At 35.6% G+C, this 19,132-nt stretch overlaps 1 protein-coding gene across 1 annotated transcript in view; it reads right to left on the bottom strand.

Annotated features, from left to right (window-relative positions):
* Positions 1-2,145: 2,145 nt before the first annotated feature.
* LOC148951590 (uncharacterized) overlaps positions 2,146-19,132 on the bottom strand; it is a 39,134-nt gene continuing 22,147 nt past the window's right edge. The window contains exons 2-3 of the mRNA XM_089091154.1: positions 11,922-11,999; positions 2,146-2,334 (exon numbers count right to left, since the gene is read on the bottom strand). Coding sequence (XP_088947280.1) covers positions 2,146-2,334; positions 11,922-11,999 — 267 coding nt within the window. The remainder of the gene's footprint in view (positions 2,335-11,921; positions 12,000-19,132) is intronic.

Here is a 19,132-nt window from a genome sequence, read left to right as displayed (position 1 = left end):
AAGTTACATGCAGTTATAATAACAGTCGCAAGAAGTCACAGTCGCCAGTAGTTGCAGTTACAGTTGGAAGCAGTCGCAGTCGCAAGTAGTTTTTGCTGAGAGTAGTCGCAGTTGCAAGTATTCACAGTTGTAAGTAGTGTCAGTTGCAACTCTTCATAGTATAAAGTAGTTACAAACGTAAGTAGTCACAGTCATAGTTAAAAATTGTTGCAGTCACAAGTCGTTGCAGTCGCAGATGCATGCAGTCGCAGTCACAGGGTTAAGTAGCCTTGGTCGGAAGTAAGTGCCGTCACAAATAGTTGCAGTCACAAATCATTGCATTCGCAGCGGCAAGTAGTCGCAGTCACAGTGTTAAGTAGTCGCAGTCAGCGTTCCAAGTAGTCGCAATCCAAATTGCATGTTGTCCACAGTCGGAGTCGCAAGCGGTTGCAGCGCAAACACTCATAATCGCGGTAGTTGCAGTCACTAGTAGTCACAGTCACAAATAGTCTCAGTCGTAAGTAACCGCAGTTGCAATTAGTCTTAGTCGCAAGTAGTTGCAATCGCAATTAGTCACGGTCACAAGTAGTTGCAGTCGCAGCCACGAGTAGTCGCAGTCGTATCGCAAGTAGTTGCAGTTACAAGTTATCACAGCAGTAAGTAGTCGTAATCCCAGGCGGAAATAGTTGCAGTCGAAGTCGCAAGTAGTCTTAACCTTAGTCGTAGTCACAAGTAGTCAAAATTACACTTATAAGCAGTTGCAGTCACAGGTTGTCGCAGTCTCTAGTTGTTACAGTTGTAAGTTGCGCAGTCGCATGTAGTCACTACCGTATCACAAGTCACCACAGTCACAATTGGAAGCAATCGCAGTCGCGAGTACCCGAAGTCACAGTCGCAGCCGCAGTAGAAGTAATAGTAGTAGTAGTTGTAGAAGTAGTGGCGTTAGGAGTAATAATAGTAGAAGTAGCATTAGTAATAGTAGCAGTAGTAGCAGTAATAGTAGTAGCAGTAGTAGTAGTAGTAGTAATAGTAGTAGTAGTAGTAGTAGTAGTAGTAGTATAGTAGTAATAGTAGGTAGATAGTGTCTTTCGATTAGTTAAACTTCCTATTCAACATGCCCTTTAAGTTTCAACTTGATACCCTATGCCGTTTCTGAGATGTTACTGATACGGCCTTTTGACAACCTGGATGCACGCAGTGTGTTTGATTTTGATCAATATCCCCCACCAATTTCTCTGAAAATTTCTCCTTAATACCTTTTGCCTTTTTGGAGATCCAAGATCAAACATGACCACCTATCCCAATATTAAAACCTAATGTAAACATATAGTATTGTACATGTATACCATATGTACTAGTTCCTTTCTACAAAAATGTGTAATTCTGTAATTTTGCCAGAAGAAAGATTACGGACATGTGTTTGCATTGTTTTTATCGTTTTTTTTTCCTCCAGGGGTGATCGTATTGAATCAATGGTCCCGAAAGATCAGGAGAGTGCCCATTCAAATAATTGAAAGATATAATAACTATCATGAGCCCCTCACAGCCCATATGGAAAGAAATTTAACTTATGCAATTTGCCCATTGTTTACGGACAGTATTTATTACTGGGGAATATACGGTTCATTTTATAGAGAATTTTCTGCGGGGGGGGGGGAATTTTTAACTGGAGAGGAGGATTTACTACCATGATTTAAAAATTGATCAGAAATTGAAATAAAATAAACATGTCTTTTCAACTGGAAGGAAGAAGCAACATTAATACTTAAAATGAACAAAAATTATTCCATAAATGACATGAACTGCCCTCTACTTCATTCCTTGGTCGTTACACCAAAGTCTTTTAGTGCTTTAGAAAAGCTTCTTATTCTAATTTAACAGCCCTTGTGCTTTAGCAAATGTTCTGGAATAATTTTGACAAAAGTCAAACTTGACCGTAAGAAGGGTTGGACTGAAGAGGGGGCAAACCCTCTCATGTTTGAAATAATTTCTTTTCGTTTTAAATTTTAATGGTGGCCCTTCCTTTCAGAAGAATAAACTTGTTTTTTTAACTTTATCTATCAACATTGACGGAAAATCAACTGGTTTTCAATAGCTAAAATGTGATTGCAGCACACGCAGTACGTCATCGCTCTGTCCACGGCCTATTTAAATGCCACTGTGGATTCAAGGAATTATCCTTACTTTTATCTGTTTTAACTTGAGTATTTTGGCTCTGCAGACGATGCATCTTAAAGGAAGTAATTTCTGGTTCACAGCTATCTGGATTGTCTTCACGAAGCATTTCCTGCAAACGACACGGTGACTGCAAGGAAAAGTTTGCATTGTAGCTCGGGAAGTTACACAGATGACACACTGAAAAGAAAAGCAAACTTCACTAACATTAAGACTCAGAACTAATGCTTGAATAGTGAAAGAGAAAGTAAAATTGGCCTCAGCAAAGTTAATATGGATTTGTAAAATGTATGAAATGTAAAATGTGTGCGAATAAATGAAGCTAACGCTCTTTTAATAATTGTTTTTTTTTATCATAATTGATTCTATGACAATCAATATAATAAACATAGATTCTAGTCGCGAGTTAGTTTTTTTATGGTTTCTTTGGTTTAGTTTTCTTTTATTTGACTGAGGACAGTTATTGGTAATATAAGGGAAATATTTGCTTTGATTAGGCCTATATATTCATCACTGTCTTCCAATAAAATCTTCATTTTCAATATCTTTTTGTTTTTGTATGATAGGCACATGAATATATATATAATAAAAGGAGCCCGGTAGCTTCGCTGCTGGACCTTTGCATGGCTACGTGGGAGGCTTGAATATATGGAATCTCATTGTCACTTGTCTTCTAACCGTAGACAATGTGAGCCTCTTCTTGATGTCATGGCGTCACCATAAGTTTGATACAGCCACCCTGGGATAAATACGAGTTGTTGTTTTTTTAAGTTGTGACCTATTTAGATTTTTTTTTGTGGCCAGAAATGTCAATATACCAGTTTTAAGAAAAACCCTATATAACCGATTTCAAGGCTGGGCCCCGGCACTCGCCAGGCTTGTATATATTATTTTTTTTTTCACTTTTCTTCTAACTGCAGATAGTGTGAACATCTTTTTGAAGTCATGACTTCAGGTTAGGTTTGATGCAACCACCCTGGGAAAAATACTAACAAGGCATATAACTCTAATAAAAATATATTTTAAATCGATACACAAATGTTCGTTTAAAGGGAGAATATATGTTTTCTATTCGTTTGTTTTAAGTCATGGGTGTCAAATCAGCAATTACAATTGAGTTAAGAAAGCCTGGCGTGAATTCAATTCCTTCTTCTTCTTAATCCTTCTGAAATTTTATTTGATTTGTGATCTTGTTTGATTCGTTGTGATTTTCACTGATGCTTCTCTTCTAAGCAGAGACTTCCTTTACGGTTCGGTGTGATCATCACTGTCGCTTGTCTTGCAACTACAGATTTTCTTGTTCGTTTTCATTTACCATTACCTCAGATGTTTTTCCATACCTCTTGCTTTAGCCGTTTAGATTCATGCATCATCTCATTAAACTTCTTAGGACGTCACTGATACCATAAAACGTCTTTTTCAGTTTCTAACCACAGATTGCTGTTCAAAATTTTCGTTTGCAATTCAATGTGATTCTCACTGTTGTTTGTTCCATTCCTTTTCCTTTAGCTGTCGCAATTATGACTTTCGCTTGTTATCTAATCACATTTATTTGTGCTTCATTTTTATTAAGCAAACCTTTAATTATTTTTCCGTGTCCTTTGCTTTAACTATTTGAATACTTCTTGTTACATTTGATGGTCCGGGCTACTGGGCAAAAATTTCTTCCTGTTGTTCAAATGACATAACATTTCTAACCTTTGAAAGTTAAATCATGTCATGTTGTCTGTACTTTGTTTAAGTAAGTGGGCCTTACATTAGAAGTAGCGCCTTTGTAAAATTAAAGCTTTTTAAATCGGTTACTTAGTGTTTCGGTTACTGTTGGCCCGGTCTCTACATCTTTTAGTGCTGGATGTGGTTATACCACCTTCTGCTTCAGGCTTCCCTTAACCACAGCGCCGCCAGGCCTCGGCATGGCTACGCGGCAAGCTTGTATATATATTGATTATCATTGCCGCTTGTCTTTCTACCGCAGCCTCTCTTGATGTCATGACGCTACCATAGGTTCGATACAACTACCCTAGGAAAAATTGAAATTCTCTCTTAAAGTTGGGACCTACTTAGAAATGTCAATATGGCAGTTTAAAAAAAACAAAGTTGCCGATTTTGAGGCCTAGCCTCGGCACTGCTACGCAGTAGGCTTGTATATATTGATTCTCGTTGTCGCTTGGGTTCTAACCGCAGGTAGTGTCAGCCTCTTCTAGATTTCATGGCGTCACCATAGGTTCAATACAACCACCTTAGAAAAATTCAAATACTTCCTTTTAAACTTGTAACCTATTTAGATCGTTTTTGTGGCCAGAAATTTAAATATGCCAGTTAAAAAAAAACTATGTAACCAATTTCAAGACCGGGCCCCTGCACTCGACATGCGGCAGGCTTTTTTTATATCGATTCTCGTTGTAAGCAGCAATCTCCAAGTGAGCAACCTTTGTTTTCTACTCTTTGCTTGGGAAAATGGAGGGCTCCACAGGGAATTCATATAACTTTGAAGGGTCCCAACGATTTTTAGTTAACAGTTGCATAGTTTATGGCATCTTTGTATCAGTGGCACCATTGGGGGGGGGGGGGAGGGGGCAGGGGTGTAATGCCCTCCCTGATTTTTTGAGGGGCCTAATTTTTAGCTCTGAAGCTCTTTGTTTATTAACCCTTTTCCAATTTTTTTTTGTTGCTTTCACTTGATTGCTGAAAAACCAAAAATCAGGTCATTAGAAAACAGCAAATTGAAGACACTCAAATATTTCCTGCGAAGTCACCCATTTGAAGAATATCTCCTTTGGCATGGTTTCGTCGGGGCGAGTGTAACGAGCGGACGTTTTTCAGGAGTACAGGCCCGTCTCCGGGAAAAGGCACCGCAAGTAGTGTACACTCACCTTCATTTCCATAGACTTAACCCTGTTATTGGCGATTATGTGAAGAAAATACAAATAATTTCGTCAGCATTCTCAGTTTTGCAAACAGTTTATGGTTTTGTCTCCAACAGCAACACTCGACACCATATGTTTGTGGAGGCCCAGAAAACTGCAAACGTGTCCGCTATCGCTTGAAAGGACAGTTGTGACACGTTGGTCTTACTGGTATAGATCAGTGGCTAAAATCATGGTAAGATATGACTGCATACTCACAGTTCTGCCAATGGTTCAATAATCTTCTGACACGGAAGAAGTGGCAGAATCTACAGGTCTTAAGAATCAACTAGAGTCGTTACCCTTCATATTCAGTTTGCATGTCATTCACAAAGTTCTTGCAGCGATCAACCCTCTTTCTGAACAACTGCAGACCCCAGATCTAATCATTTCAGACGCCTGCCTTTAATCACCACAAAAAAAAAACAACTGAAGACAATGCGTGATGTCGAGTATTTTCGAGTCCTAAAAAGCAAGTCTAAGGAGATGGCTATTAATATCGGAGCTGATCGGTCGGAAACAAGCGCTCTTCCTTCAACCATACAAGCAAAATCAAAACGATTTCAGAAGATATCCGGAAGACTCAGGGATTTTTTGATGACATCAACACTTGGAAAGCACAGCACTAAATCTGAGGGCACAAGAACAGAAGAGAAAATGCGAAGGAGTTCTACGAGGTTTGCACAGAGTGGTAAATGAATTTGAAGAGCGTTTTTCTGTTCAGCTACAAGTACTAGAAGCCACACGATGCATATGTGTCGCAGCATCCACAGAAACCGGCAAACGCTTTAGATCTTTTCAGAAACCCTAGCAGGATTGAAAGGAACTTATTCTCAGGTTCTTGAGGTCGTGAGGGTAGTCCTCAAACTCGCACTCACAACATGCTCAAATGAACGATTTTTCTCTTTGTTGACATTTGTGAAGGATTACCATCGGACAATAATGAACAACGAGTGACTTTCGCATTTGCTCCTTATGTTCTGTGAAAGTTCTGCAGTGAAGGAGCTCAATTTTTAAAAGCTTGTGGACTACTGCGTAAAAATGAAGTTAAGGAGAAATTCATTGCTTAAATAACTGCATGTAACTTTCAGTTTTTAATTTGTGTGGTAAATGTTCCATCTTGTAACGATTTTTTGGTCCCTAGCCAGGTTGCAAAAGGCAAAATCTAAATAAATTACGTTGCTTTAACGTGTATTAGACTAGTTTGAGGAGTAGTCTACCAAACAGAGTAATTACATTTTGAGTCTGGACGGGGGCCCAAAATTAATCTTTCGTCCCCCATGAGGTTTTCTCAAATGGTGCCACTGCTTTGTAGGTGTGTGCTGGGTTTGGCGCAACATTCTGTGGGCATCGAAAATCGTGGTGGTGTTGTTCTTCTAAGGTAATATTTCTTTCTTCTTCACTTTCATTTTTGAATTGTTCTGAATTTTGCTGTAGCTTGACTTCTAACAGCACAATTCTTTGTTCTTCACATTTACTGCTACTACTACTGCTGCTACTTCAGCTACTACTTCTATTGCAACTACTTGTAAGGCTAAGAGCATTAAGATTAAAACCAGAAAGTATATAAATATACTGGTTATCAAAAAGCTATATCAGCAATGTCATAGCAAAGGCTAACTGTATTAGGTTGAAACTTAAAGGACTTGATAAAAATGATGTTTAAATCACGAAAAGACAATACATACACTATTAACACTACCACTACAGTTACTGTAACTAGTGACGTAAGGGTATTAAGGTGAAACTTTTAAGAAACTGAATGTTTAAGGGGAGTTCCAACTAAATGAAAAAACTAGATGCATATCGGTTTTCAAAACGGGTATCATTGATAGCAATATCATTGATAGCGCTTCTCTAAAATAATTACAAATGTCATTGAAACTTTTAAAGGGGCTAATTCGATTCAAAATTAAAAGTTCTTATGGCCTTTTCAAGAGTAAACAGAGATTGGAGGGCAAGCAGCCGTCCCCCTCCCCCCAACCACATTCATTTTCCAATTATATCAAATCAAAATTTTGACACAGCCATTTTGTTCAGCATAGTAGAACAGTCCAGCAGCTATGTCGCAAGGGATATTGGGTATGTCAACCCCCTACAATTATGAAACTGGCCTATTATGCTTTAAAACTAAATTTAACCTTAAAATTAAATAAAAAGGTACCGTATGTGTCATTACCAATAAGAAACCTCAGTAATATATCGAGTAGGACTTGGAGTATTAATTTGAAATTTTCGGGGCTACAACTATTACTACTTCTGCTCTTACAATTTATATAAATCAAAAGTGTAACTGTATGCAAGTTATCAAAGAGCATAGATAGAATTTTTTGGGAATAATATTAAGTTTTATTTTTCAGGTAAATTCGAGGAGTTATAAACTTAAATTAAACAATACTATTTGTGTCAGGAGTAAAAATTGTTGAAAAAGTATCGCCAACATACAAATAGCAAGCCAAACTATACATTCCTATAGAAGAAAAACCCGAAAAGATATATAAAAAAATTCCATGAAAATTAATTTACAGAACTTTTTCCGTAAAAAAAGTTTATCAAAGAAAAGTAAAGAGCTCCACTAAGCCAAAAGTGAGCAGGAACAAAGGTAATTATCCTTAAAAGTGTAAAACCATCGCAAATCACCATCAATAGATAAATGAAACTCAAAACGAACAGAAATTGCAATACATAACCAGCAGCAAGCAGTAAGCGTAATAAACTTGTAGATGATTCTAGAAAAAAGATTCAGGTTGGATATTTTTATAATTGTAGCAAAAAGAGAAAAATTGAAACAAAAGGCTTTATATAAGTATATTCAACTTTTTGAGATCACGCTGTGCTTTTTCGTGTTGGTGTTTTTAGTCTGCTAAAATATCAGAATGTTAGGCGACTGCGATCATATTACTTTGGATATCTTAAGTTCCTTCTCTATTTGTCTTCACGTACTCGGAACCGCAAACTTATTCATAGTAATAGCGCATCTGATGTGACAAATAAGCTTGAGCTACTCCACATTAAGTTGCTAAAGTCAGTCCCTGGCAAGCTCGGGCTTCACTCATCCGTCTTCACGTTCAATTGTATAGTTTTTGTATTTCTGTTGTTTTGTGTTTTTTTTCCTTTTTTTTCTTTGTACTCCGCTTTTCTTTGTATTTATTAACAAATTATAAATACATTCTTATTATTATTATAATTATGACCAGGTTTCATGTCAAGGGACATATTAGATATACTTGCTTAGCCATTGATACAGACCTGGCTGAAGAAATTGAGAGTGGAGCTTCGGATGTTACTATGTATTGGGAATATATAGTAATATCCATGGCAGAAGGGAAAATAGACATAACAATGCAAAAGTGAAATTCTCATATTCTCAAAAGCTGGCAAGTAGCTATAGAGCTGATGGGGGCAACAAAAAAAAATCATTTTGATTTTTTGAGGTAACAAAAATTGACTGATGGGGCTAACAAAAATTATTCTGATAGACTGCCACTCAAGGAGAGTGAGTTCTCCGTATATGTAGAAACTAGTTATGAGTAATCTTCTAGGTCTTTTAATCTTCGGTACACTCAGTATTCGTTAATTATCTATTATCTCTTCTACGACACAGATTTCTGAATATTATGTTTCAATAAGGACAGTGTATGCTAAAATCAATTCAGATAGGGTGCAAAAGCATGAAGTGTACTTATTCCTAAAAAGATTGAAGCGGTACTATCTACAAATAAATGAAATCAGAAAGTTCCTTTTGCTTCAAAAAAAGCATCAATGATATCACTAAAAAACAGGTGAAATATCTGGGAATCAGGTTTGATCATCAGTCCACTGTGCAGAGAAAGTGCGGAACGCTACATCTTCTCTTACCCAGTGCCAAAAACGGTGGGGAAATCTGGTTTTAGCTCCAGATATTATCATGCATCTATATAAGGCAGTAATTCGACCACTTCTATCGTATTGTGTAGTATTCTGGACCAACTCGACTCAAATTCAGGCACATATATCCCCATTCATAAGAGCACAAAGGCCTCTCTGTCTTATCATCACGGCAATGTATTATGGAACGGCCACGGCATGGACCTATGTGAAGAACTTAAACCTATTTCTAGAGGAAGAAGCAATTTAACATAATTTCAGGCATAAAGATTGCTGACCAATGGACTGAGGGTCACCGGTTACGGAGTGAGGAAATTAAAACCAACGTGGAAGTATGTAATTCACTGTTGCTTAAGTGCAGGGAGGTACAGATGCCCAAGGTCACGATTATGTCAAATATAAAACCATTAAGGCAACTTATAGTCATCTTAAAGGCAAGAAATGAAATTGAGTTGGAAATCATACTGCTCCACAAAAAAAAAAAAAAAACTTCTACACAAATGAATCGCAAACGCACTGAAAAGCAGGGATAGGATCAGTGATGTGCCATCATGCCTCTGATCTGAATGAAGATATTACAAGTTATCACTTAGAAGAATTTGCAACAGTCTTCCATGCTTAAATGTTTGGAATAGAAGGTATCTCAGATAAATGATTAATTACAATGTGCAGGTAGGAGCATTTATATCAAATTTGATTACCAGGAATGACTGAAGACTCTTGAGAATGTCAAGAGCAGACAAAAGAGTGAATTGAATGCTAAAAAGCCTATGACAGACAAATGATAGCCACATTTAACTGATGTGGACCAAGGGACATTCTGGGACCAGAATTAACAAATTGGCAGATGAAAAATCTAAGGTTGGGGCATAAATGACTTGTTATGGACTAGAATATTTCATTCTTGTTCCTTAAAGTTACTAGGAAGCTGCCATAAAGACATGGGCTTTGAGAGGGTGGATAGAAATCGGTAGAGAAAGGTGGGATGTAAAGAAGCAAAGGCAGCAAGTTTAAATTTGAATTAAAACGAGCAAAAATTACCCTGCACCAAACAAAGATGGTCGCCATCTTCAGCCCCCCTATTAGACGTACTAGGATACAATAGGCTATACCTTAAACTACCAAGGGCAACGGAACAAAAGACTTTTTGCCCCCTTGGCCCATCTTAGGTTTATTAATGCCTGAATAAAGCAGTTTTCATATATAGTTTTCTTTTGGTTGTATCGCCATAATGAAATTTTTAGGAACTTTAAAGCATTCGTCAGTGGTGCCACGTTGAACCGTGAAAATAAAAAAAGCAAAACCAACAAGTTAAATTTGACAACTTTTTTTTGACTTTATTTAGATTCAAATATTAGATTTAAACATTAACTTAAACAGAAAATAAAACACTAATTAAACAGAAAATGAAATCTACAATATCAAAATTTTGGATTTATTATTTTTAAGCCCGACTGAAAAAACCTGGCTCGTGAGATGATAAAACCCACGGCCTTCTAGCCACGAATGTTTGAATCTAAATAAAATCAAAAGTCAAAGTTGTCAAATATAACTTATGAGTTTTGCTTGTTTATACTTCTTGAAATGAAACATAAATTAAACAGAATAATGAAACAGAAAAGGAAATCTAGAATATCATGATTTTGTATTTTTTCTTTTTAAACCTACCTGAAAACTTCCCATTAAATACTTCCTGACAAAATCTTTAAACTTCCTAAGAAATTCATAATGGTGATACAGCCAAAAGTGTTGCCAGGTTGAACGTGAAAACAAATAAGCAAAACTAATAAGTTTAAATTTGACAACTTTCACTTTTGACTTTATTTAGATTCAAACATTAATCTAACGTTGATTTCTAAATCTTCAAGGAAAGCTACACTTTTTCAAAATGTCTGGTCCGACAATTTATTTTTTCACTTTTTGTGCTGATTTTTCACCCAGGTTTTTTTTTGGTGCCCAATGCTACCAAAAACAGTGTTTCTATATATAGAGTTTACTTTAATTAAACAATAAAATTTCCGATTTTTCCTAGTACTTTTAAAATAGTTTTTTCTAACTGAAAGTAAACACGATAGTGAAACTTTCAGCGAAGAGAACTAACTCCAAATATGAGAGGGGCTGACACTACCTCAATCGACAGTAACTTTTTTTTATGGCAAAATTTTAATTTGAGGTACATTTTTTTTCCTATTGCTAATAGCTTGACCTTTCTCCTAATAGCTTAAGAATGACTTTTAAACAAGGGCAATTTGAATGCAATAAATAGAATTTTTCGTAATGCTTCAAAAATGGCACAGCTTGTTTTTGCACATTTTTTTTAAAGGTAAAATTTTTGTATTTAAATGTTTTAAAAGGGAATCAGTAAAAGAAAGAAAAGAATTATCCACTAACTACATTGGTTGTGCTTATAACGTCCTCTTGGACTTAACAGGATTGAAATATGAATAGTTATTGAAGTCATTACAGGAATCAGGAATTTTTAGAGTCATGTCGCTCGAATTGGAAGAGCTCATCCTTGATTTGCCAGAGGTCATATGGCCGTGGAAAGAAGAAGGTATCAAATAGAAGAATTTCTAGCTAAAATTCGGTGCCAGCTGGAGATGTTTCATAATTTGGATGTTAAGCTGGAGCAAATAGTTTTGGATTGTAAGATCTAGCAGCTGACATAGTATATGATAAGGATGAAGAAGTTTACCCATAGTCCTCAAGCAGGTGTTTCGTTTTTTTATGTAAAAGCAGTGGGCCTTTGCCGCCTGTGCCTTGGCTCACTTTAGTGAGTACATAAAATAGTAATATAATAATATTAATAATAATAATAATAATAATAATAATAATAATAATAATAATAATAATAATAATAATAATAATAATAATAATAATAATAATAATAACAATGATAATAATAAAAGTACTAAGTAAAATCAGCATACAAGGTCGTTTGATACAAGTCTTGATTAGAGCATATATAAAAGATAATAAACATATTTAACGTACACGTGGCATCAGTTCATCTCCAATTTCATGGTCCACACCTTCTCTGTCCGCTGAATTCAGCTTTATCAATAACCTCTCCTAAAAAAAGATTAATTTATTATTTAGCAAAAAGTTGCAAAACAATTCAAACATGCAGGAACGCAATAATTTCTTTTTTTACATTTCTTAAGATGTAAGACGTGCTTCTGTGGAATTGACTGAGCCAAAACCTAAATTGGCAAAATTTAGTTTGTCAGAATCTCATTTCGGGAAAATGAGATTATAGAGGTGTAGCCACAAAATCTCTCTTTTTCTCACTTACTCTTAGTCAGCGATAATACCGAAAGCAAGTATGAAAATCGATTGAATAGAATTTCTCTGATAAGACTTTATTTAAAAAAAAAGAAGCTTTTCAATGGAAGTAAAGAGTAAAGTTGAAACTTAAAACAAACAAACTTTATTGCTACTTAGCCCATGCAACGTAGTATTTCCCTATATATGTTTGAATTTAGAAAAACTAGTTCTTTACTGAAAAGATGAAACAATATATGATATTTACAAAGTATAAACTTAGGGCTGTTTAGGATGTCTTTTAAAATAGAAAAATAATGTATTTTTAAGATATTTTTAAAGTAGTTGAGTTCACATAATTTAATAGGCGTATCTCCGACGAAGGTTCCCTAAATAGTGTTTCTCTGAAAGATGTTCTTTATATAAAGTTTCTCTCAAAAGAGCCTGAGTAACCCTTGCTTCCCATTGATGCAATTTTTAACACAAAAAGGCTTGCGGATGCAGAAAACTTGCAAAAATGTTCACACAGATATGGTTCACTGCAACCGTTGAAGTGCAAAAAATATTATGAGATAATTCGTACGGCTTACGGATGTTGTGTGTCTTAGACGTGACTTCCATAGAATCCACCATTTCCGTCCAGTCATTTGTTTGTCTATTCTGGGTGATTGTTTGACTTCTGCTCTTTGCTTTATGTGCTCCGTTTTATAGACGGATGCTCGACACTTGCCAGCAGAACTGATGGGTTTTTTTATTGGTCCAGCTTTTTTTTGGTTTTGATATACCAAGGACTTCTTTCATTGACTCTTGCATTGTTACAGCAAACTGCTTCCACTTTTTCTCTCCATAACCATCAAGAGACACTTCACCGTTTCCTTTATTATTCAGGGTGGACATAACGTCAAATCTGTTTGACGAGGCCAGGCAGATCACAGCTTTGGTTTCTGTTTTTTTTTAGATCCGTGACATCTTTTCTGGGGGGTAAACAGCTACTATGCTTGGTGGATAAACGAACTCCAATTCTAGGTAATTATCAGGTTATGATGTGAACCAGATTTGGAGCCTCTGTTGGCACCAAGCCATGATCGGGAATTTAGTACCGAGACTTTAAATTTATACTTGACAAGTCTCACTTTATTATGCGTTTTTCAATTCAATTTTTTTTTATTGTTTATTTGTTTCGGGTGTGGCATGTTCTTCTCTATTAAATCTATAAGATATACCAGAATATACCAATATATACCAATATATATACCAATATATATATACCAATATATACCAGAATAGATGTGTGAAAGCTGTGTTTGACCTTCTCCCAAGTTATCCCGCTGTTCATTTGTAAAATTATAGTTAGATATTACAAAATTTGATTCCCTGGTAAAAAAAAAGAAATGTCTCCTCCTAGCTTGTAATTTTTTACATTGTTCCCTTTCTACAAGCCTGTGTAGTTTTTTTTTCAAAAAAGCTCCTTCTTTGAATCTTTCCCTTTCCCTTCGTAACACTCATCTATCCATCGACCTTCCACTATTTTGAATCACTTTTTCCCAGCGTTCCCAAATTCATCTAGCTACTATGCTGTGGAATTCTCTTCTCTCTGATATATCATGTGAGAAAAAATTCCATATTTTGGAGCAAAAATTTCATCTTTTGATCTTTGTCGGTATTTTTTATTTTTGTCCTTAAGTTTTGCCACTTTTCAGTTACGTATTGGTGCATTGATCTATCTTACATTAGGTATTGTTGTTGTTGTTGTTGTTGTAGGTATTGTTGTTGTTGTTGTTGAAAAATAGGTATTGTTGTTTCTCCCGCATTTGTGTTGTTGTTCTAGTGATTAAACCCCCTACAAGTTCAGCTTTTGTGCTGAAATATTCGCCGTATATGTTCTCACTTTCGTTTTACTATTTCGTTTTTTGTGTATCGTTGCATTAGAATTAGATCTTATAGTATTAAATAAACGAACTGGATTGAATTCTGGCTTCAGTTTGGTGCGGGTTGAACTTAACATGCGTTGAGTTTTTCAGGGGTCAATCGCTTGTGCTTGAATTTTGTGTGGGTCAAATTGCGGTATGGCTGATGAGGCTAGAATAAGTTGGTTTCTGTATAAATTGAACTATCTACGGGAAAAAATACTAATTTGATTGAAATTTACACTAGTTTGATTTTGTGTAGGTTTAGAATCTCGGAGGGCCAAGTTTCACTGGGTTCAATTTTGCATGGGTTTAATCTGATTAGTTTTCCAGGCTAATTCATTCTTTAGTGTAGTTTTTCTTGCACTGTTTTCTGGATATCAATGGAAAATGCATCAAACCAATAACTACAAAAACATAGATTTCGAAATGGTAATTTTTGATCATCTTTAAGATATAAAAGAAACTGCAAATGTTAGCTCCAGTCATGAACTGCAAAGGAAAAGGTTGGCTCCCTTACACTTTACTATAAGAAGAAAAAAACTATAAACATGAAATACAACCGCTCTAAGAGATGTCTAAAATTCAATCGAGTCGCAACTTTGCTTTTTTTTATTTTGTAAAATGTCTCCACATTTCCTCCAGGGACCCAGAATTCTTATCTTTTGAGAAGTGTAGTATTGTTAATCACATTACTTTTGCAGAAAAATACGTACTCATTCACAAGAACAGTTATCTATAGGATGCCATCCTTTGTCTCCAATTCTCACTCAGTAATTTGTATTTCCAACGAGGTCAGTGTCTTTTTACTGTCATGATAACTTGCTTCTTTTTTTTCTTTTTTTTTTGGATGATATGTCACTTTATAAAGCAGAATTCCATCTAATTTTGACAATTAAATACTGTAAACTAAAAAAAACTTTTTTTCACGAAGCATTGTTGTGCAAAATGTAATCTTTAATATATTATACAAAAAAAAACAAGTTTTTTTAACTGAAAGTAGGGAGCGACATTAAAACTTAAAACGAATGGAAATTATTCCGTATATGAAAGGGCATGTCCCCTCCTCAACGCCTCGCTCTTTACGCTAAAGTTTGACTCTTTCTCAAAGCTCTATTTTTTAAAACAATAAAAAACTTGAAAGAATGGGAATTGAGAGAGTGGTAAATCCCTTCATACTTAGGATAATTTTCGGTGTGGTATCAAAAACGGAAATGAACTCAATTTTAAAAAAACAGCACTGTTTTCAAATGAAACTAAAGAGTGAAACTCAAATTCCTGGGGGGGGGGGTGCACGCCCATCCGTATACAGGGTGAGGTTAATATGTGTTCATTAAATAAGTTGGTAATTCTGTAATTTTCATTACTATTAGTATTACTGTTTATGTTAGCATTATGAATTTTGAGTCTTATTTATTTGTCTTTGTCTTTTTTTTTGTCTATGCTCCTTCATTTAAATACAGAGCAAAGTAAGAGAACAATAAGTGAAGTTTTAAGACCTAGCTTTCCGTGAAGGGTCTTTCCAGTCACTATAGAAGGAAGGGTGTGTCACTTAGTCTTCCTTCTTCTAGAGGATTACATTCAACTTAGCGTGCCAAAATGGTGCTGAAGGGGTAAGAGCTGTAACAGCTCCCCTATTTCTATGGAAATTTTTTAGCTTAAAGTGGAAAGGGTGGTGAGGAGGCCCCCTGAAAAAAAATTCTCAAGAGAATCCCCCTGGATACATTTAAAAATAGTAGCCTTAAAAATTATTAGTAGTCTTGAATAAATTAGCAAGACAATTTTTATTAGTAATGTCGAAAGCATTGGCATTGTCAAATATTTTTCTCTCCTTAGACTTTTGAGTAAGGAAGCATTTATTCTTCAAATATGAAAAGCTAGTTACAATATCCAAATAAGCAAAGTTTGAGTGTGTAGTTGAATATTTTTTTTACTTATCTCTTAAGAGGTCTTTTGAGTTACGAAACAATTCCTTTGCGTGTTTTTCCTGTGTTTATACCGAAATATAAAATGGACCATTTCGTGATACTTCTAGGACGCTTCTAGGATACTTCTAGGCCACTTCTAGGATACTTCTAGGACGTTATACTTCTTGGTAATATGAATTACCAATGACGTTAAAATGTAAGCATTTTTTACTCCCTCGACTGTCTTAGGTCTGTTCATACCTAAAAACCCCGATTTTTATTAATTTCCCTGCACGTTACTTCATAATTATGCAGTTCATAGGGCTGAACCATATTTTGGTCAGTGTTGCCATATTAAACTGTCAAAATATTAATAAGAAATCAAAACTAATTGGCTGAATTTCCAAACGCTTTTCGTCCGTGCAAATTAACAATCTGTTAATTCCCAAAATGGCTATACCTTCAAAGAAAAGCTACATCTTCTAAAGCTGTTTGGAGTCATATATGTTTTCTTACGCTTACAACAATGTCAGGGTGTTTCTTTTTTTAACTTACTCTTACAGCTTGTTTTATTTTTCCCTTTTACGTCCGTTTTTTTTTTGTTGTTTTTTGTCTTTTAATTTAGCACCCATAATTATCGGAACTGTATAACTGGATATGAAGGTATTTTCACTAAAAAGCCAACTCCCGAATTTTCCTAATTTCTGAGACATTCACGGTTGTTTCCACTTAGCCAATTATACTATCATATATAATTTTTCCTGTCATTGTTACTTTAGTGAAATATAAATGGACTCTTGTTCTTCACATTAATTCTATTAAGTTAACATGGTGCAAAGAGGTACTTTACATTAATGTGGTTCATATCACCGCAAGATGTGATTCACATCATATCGCCGAAAGATGTGATTCATATCACCGCAAGTCGTTAGTCCAGAGATTATTACTTTGCAAAAGCCTATTATCAGTCTCTGCCAAAGGGGATCTTCCATCATTTGGATATATGAAGAAACACTTGGACAAGAATAAAGATTAATTTCACTTTGCTTGTGGTGTCTAAACAAAGCATAAAGAAAAAAACATTTTATTTCAAGAGAAATAATGTACATATTTATGTATACATGCATGTGTTTCATTTCTCAAACTGAAAAGAACAAATGGAATGTATATTAAGAACAAAGATAATAGCAAAAAGATAGAAAGACATTAAAACCAAAAATTAGAAGTTTACACGTTGCCATGGGTTGCCACTTTCTCTAATAATAAGACGCACTTTTAGCTCCTAAAGCAGGGTTTCAACCAGGTCAAAAATAAACTCACTAAAATGTTGCGAAAAAATCACTAAATGGGGAAAAAAGTAGAAAGGCCCCTATTGATACAAACGGGGCACCATATATGGGCATAGAGTCCCTAGGGAGATGGTTTTCTCACTGAGAATAAAAAAACTGAATTTTTCTCACTTGAAAAAACAGGAATTTTCATACTTTGATGGATGTTTCTTGGACGGTTATGAGTGTTGGTCAATTTATTTGATGTTTTTCATGGATTTTAACATCAATTTTTGTCTGTTTTATGGTTTTTGTCAGTGAGAATGGAAAAACAGGATTTTTCTCACTTTGATGGATGTTTTCTGGGTTATTGAGTCTAATGGGGACCGGAGTCAATGACCTCTTCTTTCAAGATAAATTGATTGTTGTTGTTGTTGTTGTTGTAAGTGCACGCTCGAGGCGAATGTTATGATTTTCCAGAAATAGGAAACAGTATTTGTTGTTGTTGTTGTTTTGAGCAAGTGCATGCTCGAAGCGATTGTTATGAGTTTCCAGGAATAAGAAGCAGTTCGATCAAGTGTTTCCTTCTCAGCCAATCAGAGGGATTGCTTACATATGGTTTTCCCTGTTACATAACAATTCACCCTTGAGATTTCGTATATAACGGGCATTCAATGTGATTAAATTATTAGAAAGTAAAGTAACCTTACAATGGATAGAAAACTAAATATTATTGATGAGCTTGAAGCCTTGGCAGCCACAATTAGCAATGTTAGTACATTTTTAATTTTTATTTTCAAAATAAAATTATTTTCCTTGGTCACCCTCCAGTATATCTAAGTCCCCCCCCCACAATACAAAACACCTCCATGCTATCTTTATACTCGATAGAAAACATAAAATATGTTCTTTTTACCCTCAAACCCTAACCCCCCCCAGTGTTTTACAATGATAAGTATCATATTAGAAATAATTTTATTTTTAAATCCATTTTGGCTGTTCTGTATTGTGTTTTTCTGTGTAAACTGACTTCTGTCATGTCTTAAGGCATTATGCCGCTCTGGTTTTGACATAAGGCTCTTTTAGCGCGAGGTTAAAATTAGCTGTCACCCTTTTCCTGTGTGTTTACGATTTAGCGGCCAAGTCAAAGGTTTCTCAGATTCAAAAGGATGCCTAGTATATTTCGCGAAATTTTTACTTTAACAATCTTTTTATCTAATTTAAAGCCTATAGACTGGAACATTTAATTTTTTTCTAAATGGTAAAAATAGAAACATTGATTTCTATCCTAAGGCTATAGACTACTGATTGTCATGATTTTTTTTCACAAGTTGTGTAATAAAAACATTTGATTTCTGAGTTTAGTTTATTTTTACTTTTTGCTTTACTGAAAATGCTTTGCGTAGGGGGGCTCTCTTAGTGATAAATGCTTTTCTAGACAAAATTATGTGGATGAGGGTACTAATTTTCTTTCTGTAAAAAAGGGGGAAATTATTTTCGATACTAACTTTTTTCTCTTCTTTAAGGCAAATTGTGAAGAATGCCCGCCGCCACCCAGTAAGAGAGCAAGGGGTAATAATGCGGCCCCTGCGAAGGCGACAGATTGTGAAGAATGTCCGCCGCCACCCAGTAAGAGAGCAAGGGGTAATAATGCGCCCCCTGCGAAGGCGACAGTTGTCCAATATGGTCGCTGGCCGAAGCCTCCTAAACAAGTGTTACCTGACCAAGCCGCAGCCCAATCTGCGCAGGATTGTGACATCGCTGGTCCATCCACTAGCAAGAAATTCAAAAGTGAATGGGCTACTTCCTACAGGATGGCGAGTCCCGCTCCAGGTAAAGTCGCTGCCCCACCAACACAA

This window comes from Artemia sp. Qi Xiang Cuo, chromosome 6, assembly GCF_049724085.1.
Source record: "Artemia sp. Qi Xiang Cuo chromosome 6, ASM4972408v1, whole genome shotgun sequence".
Classification (NCBI taxonomy): domain Eukaryota; kingdom Metazoa; phylum Arthropoda; class Branchiopoda; order Anostraca; family Artemiidae; genus Artemia; species Artemia sp. Qi Xiang Cuo.
The sequence above is the reverse complement of the archived record's forward strand: the minus strand, read 5'-3'. Positions and strand labels throughout refer to the sequence as shown.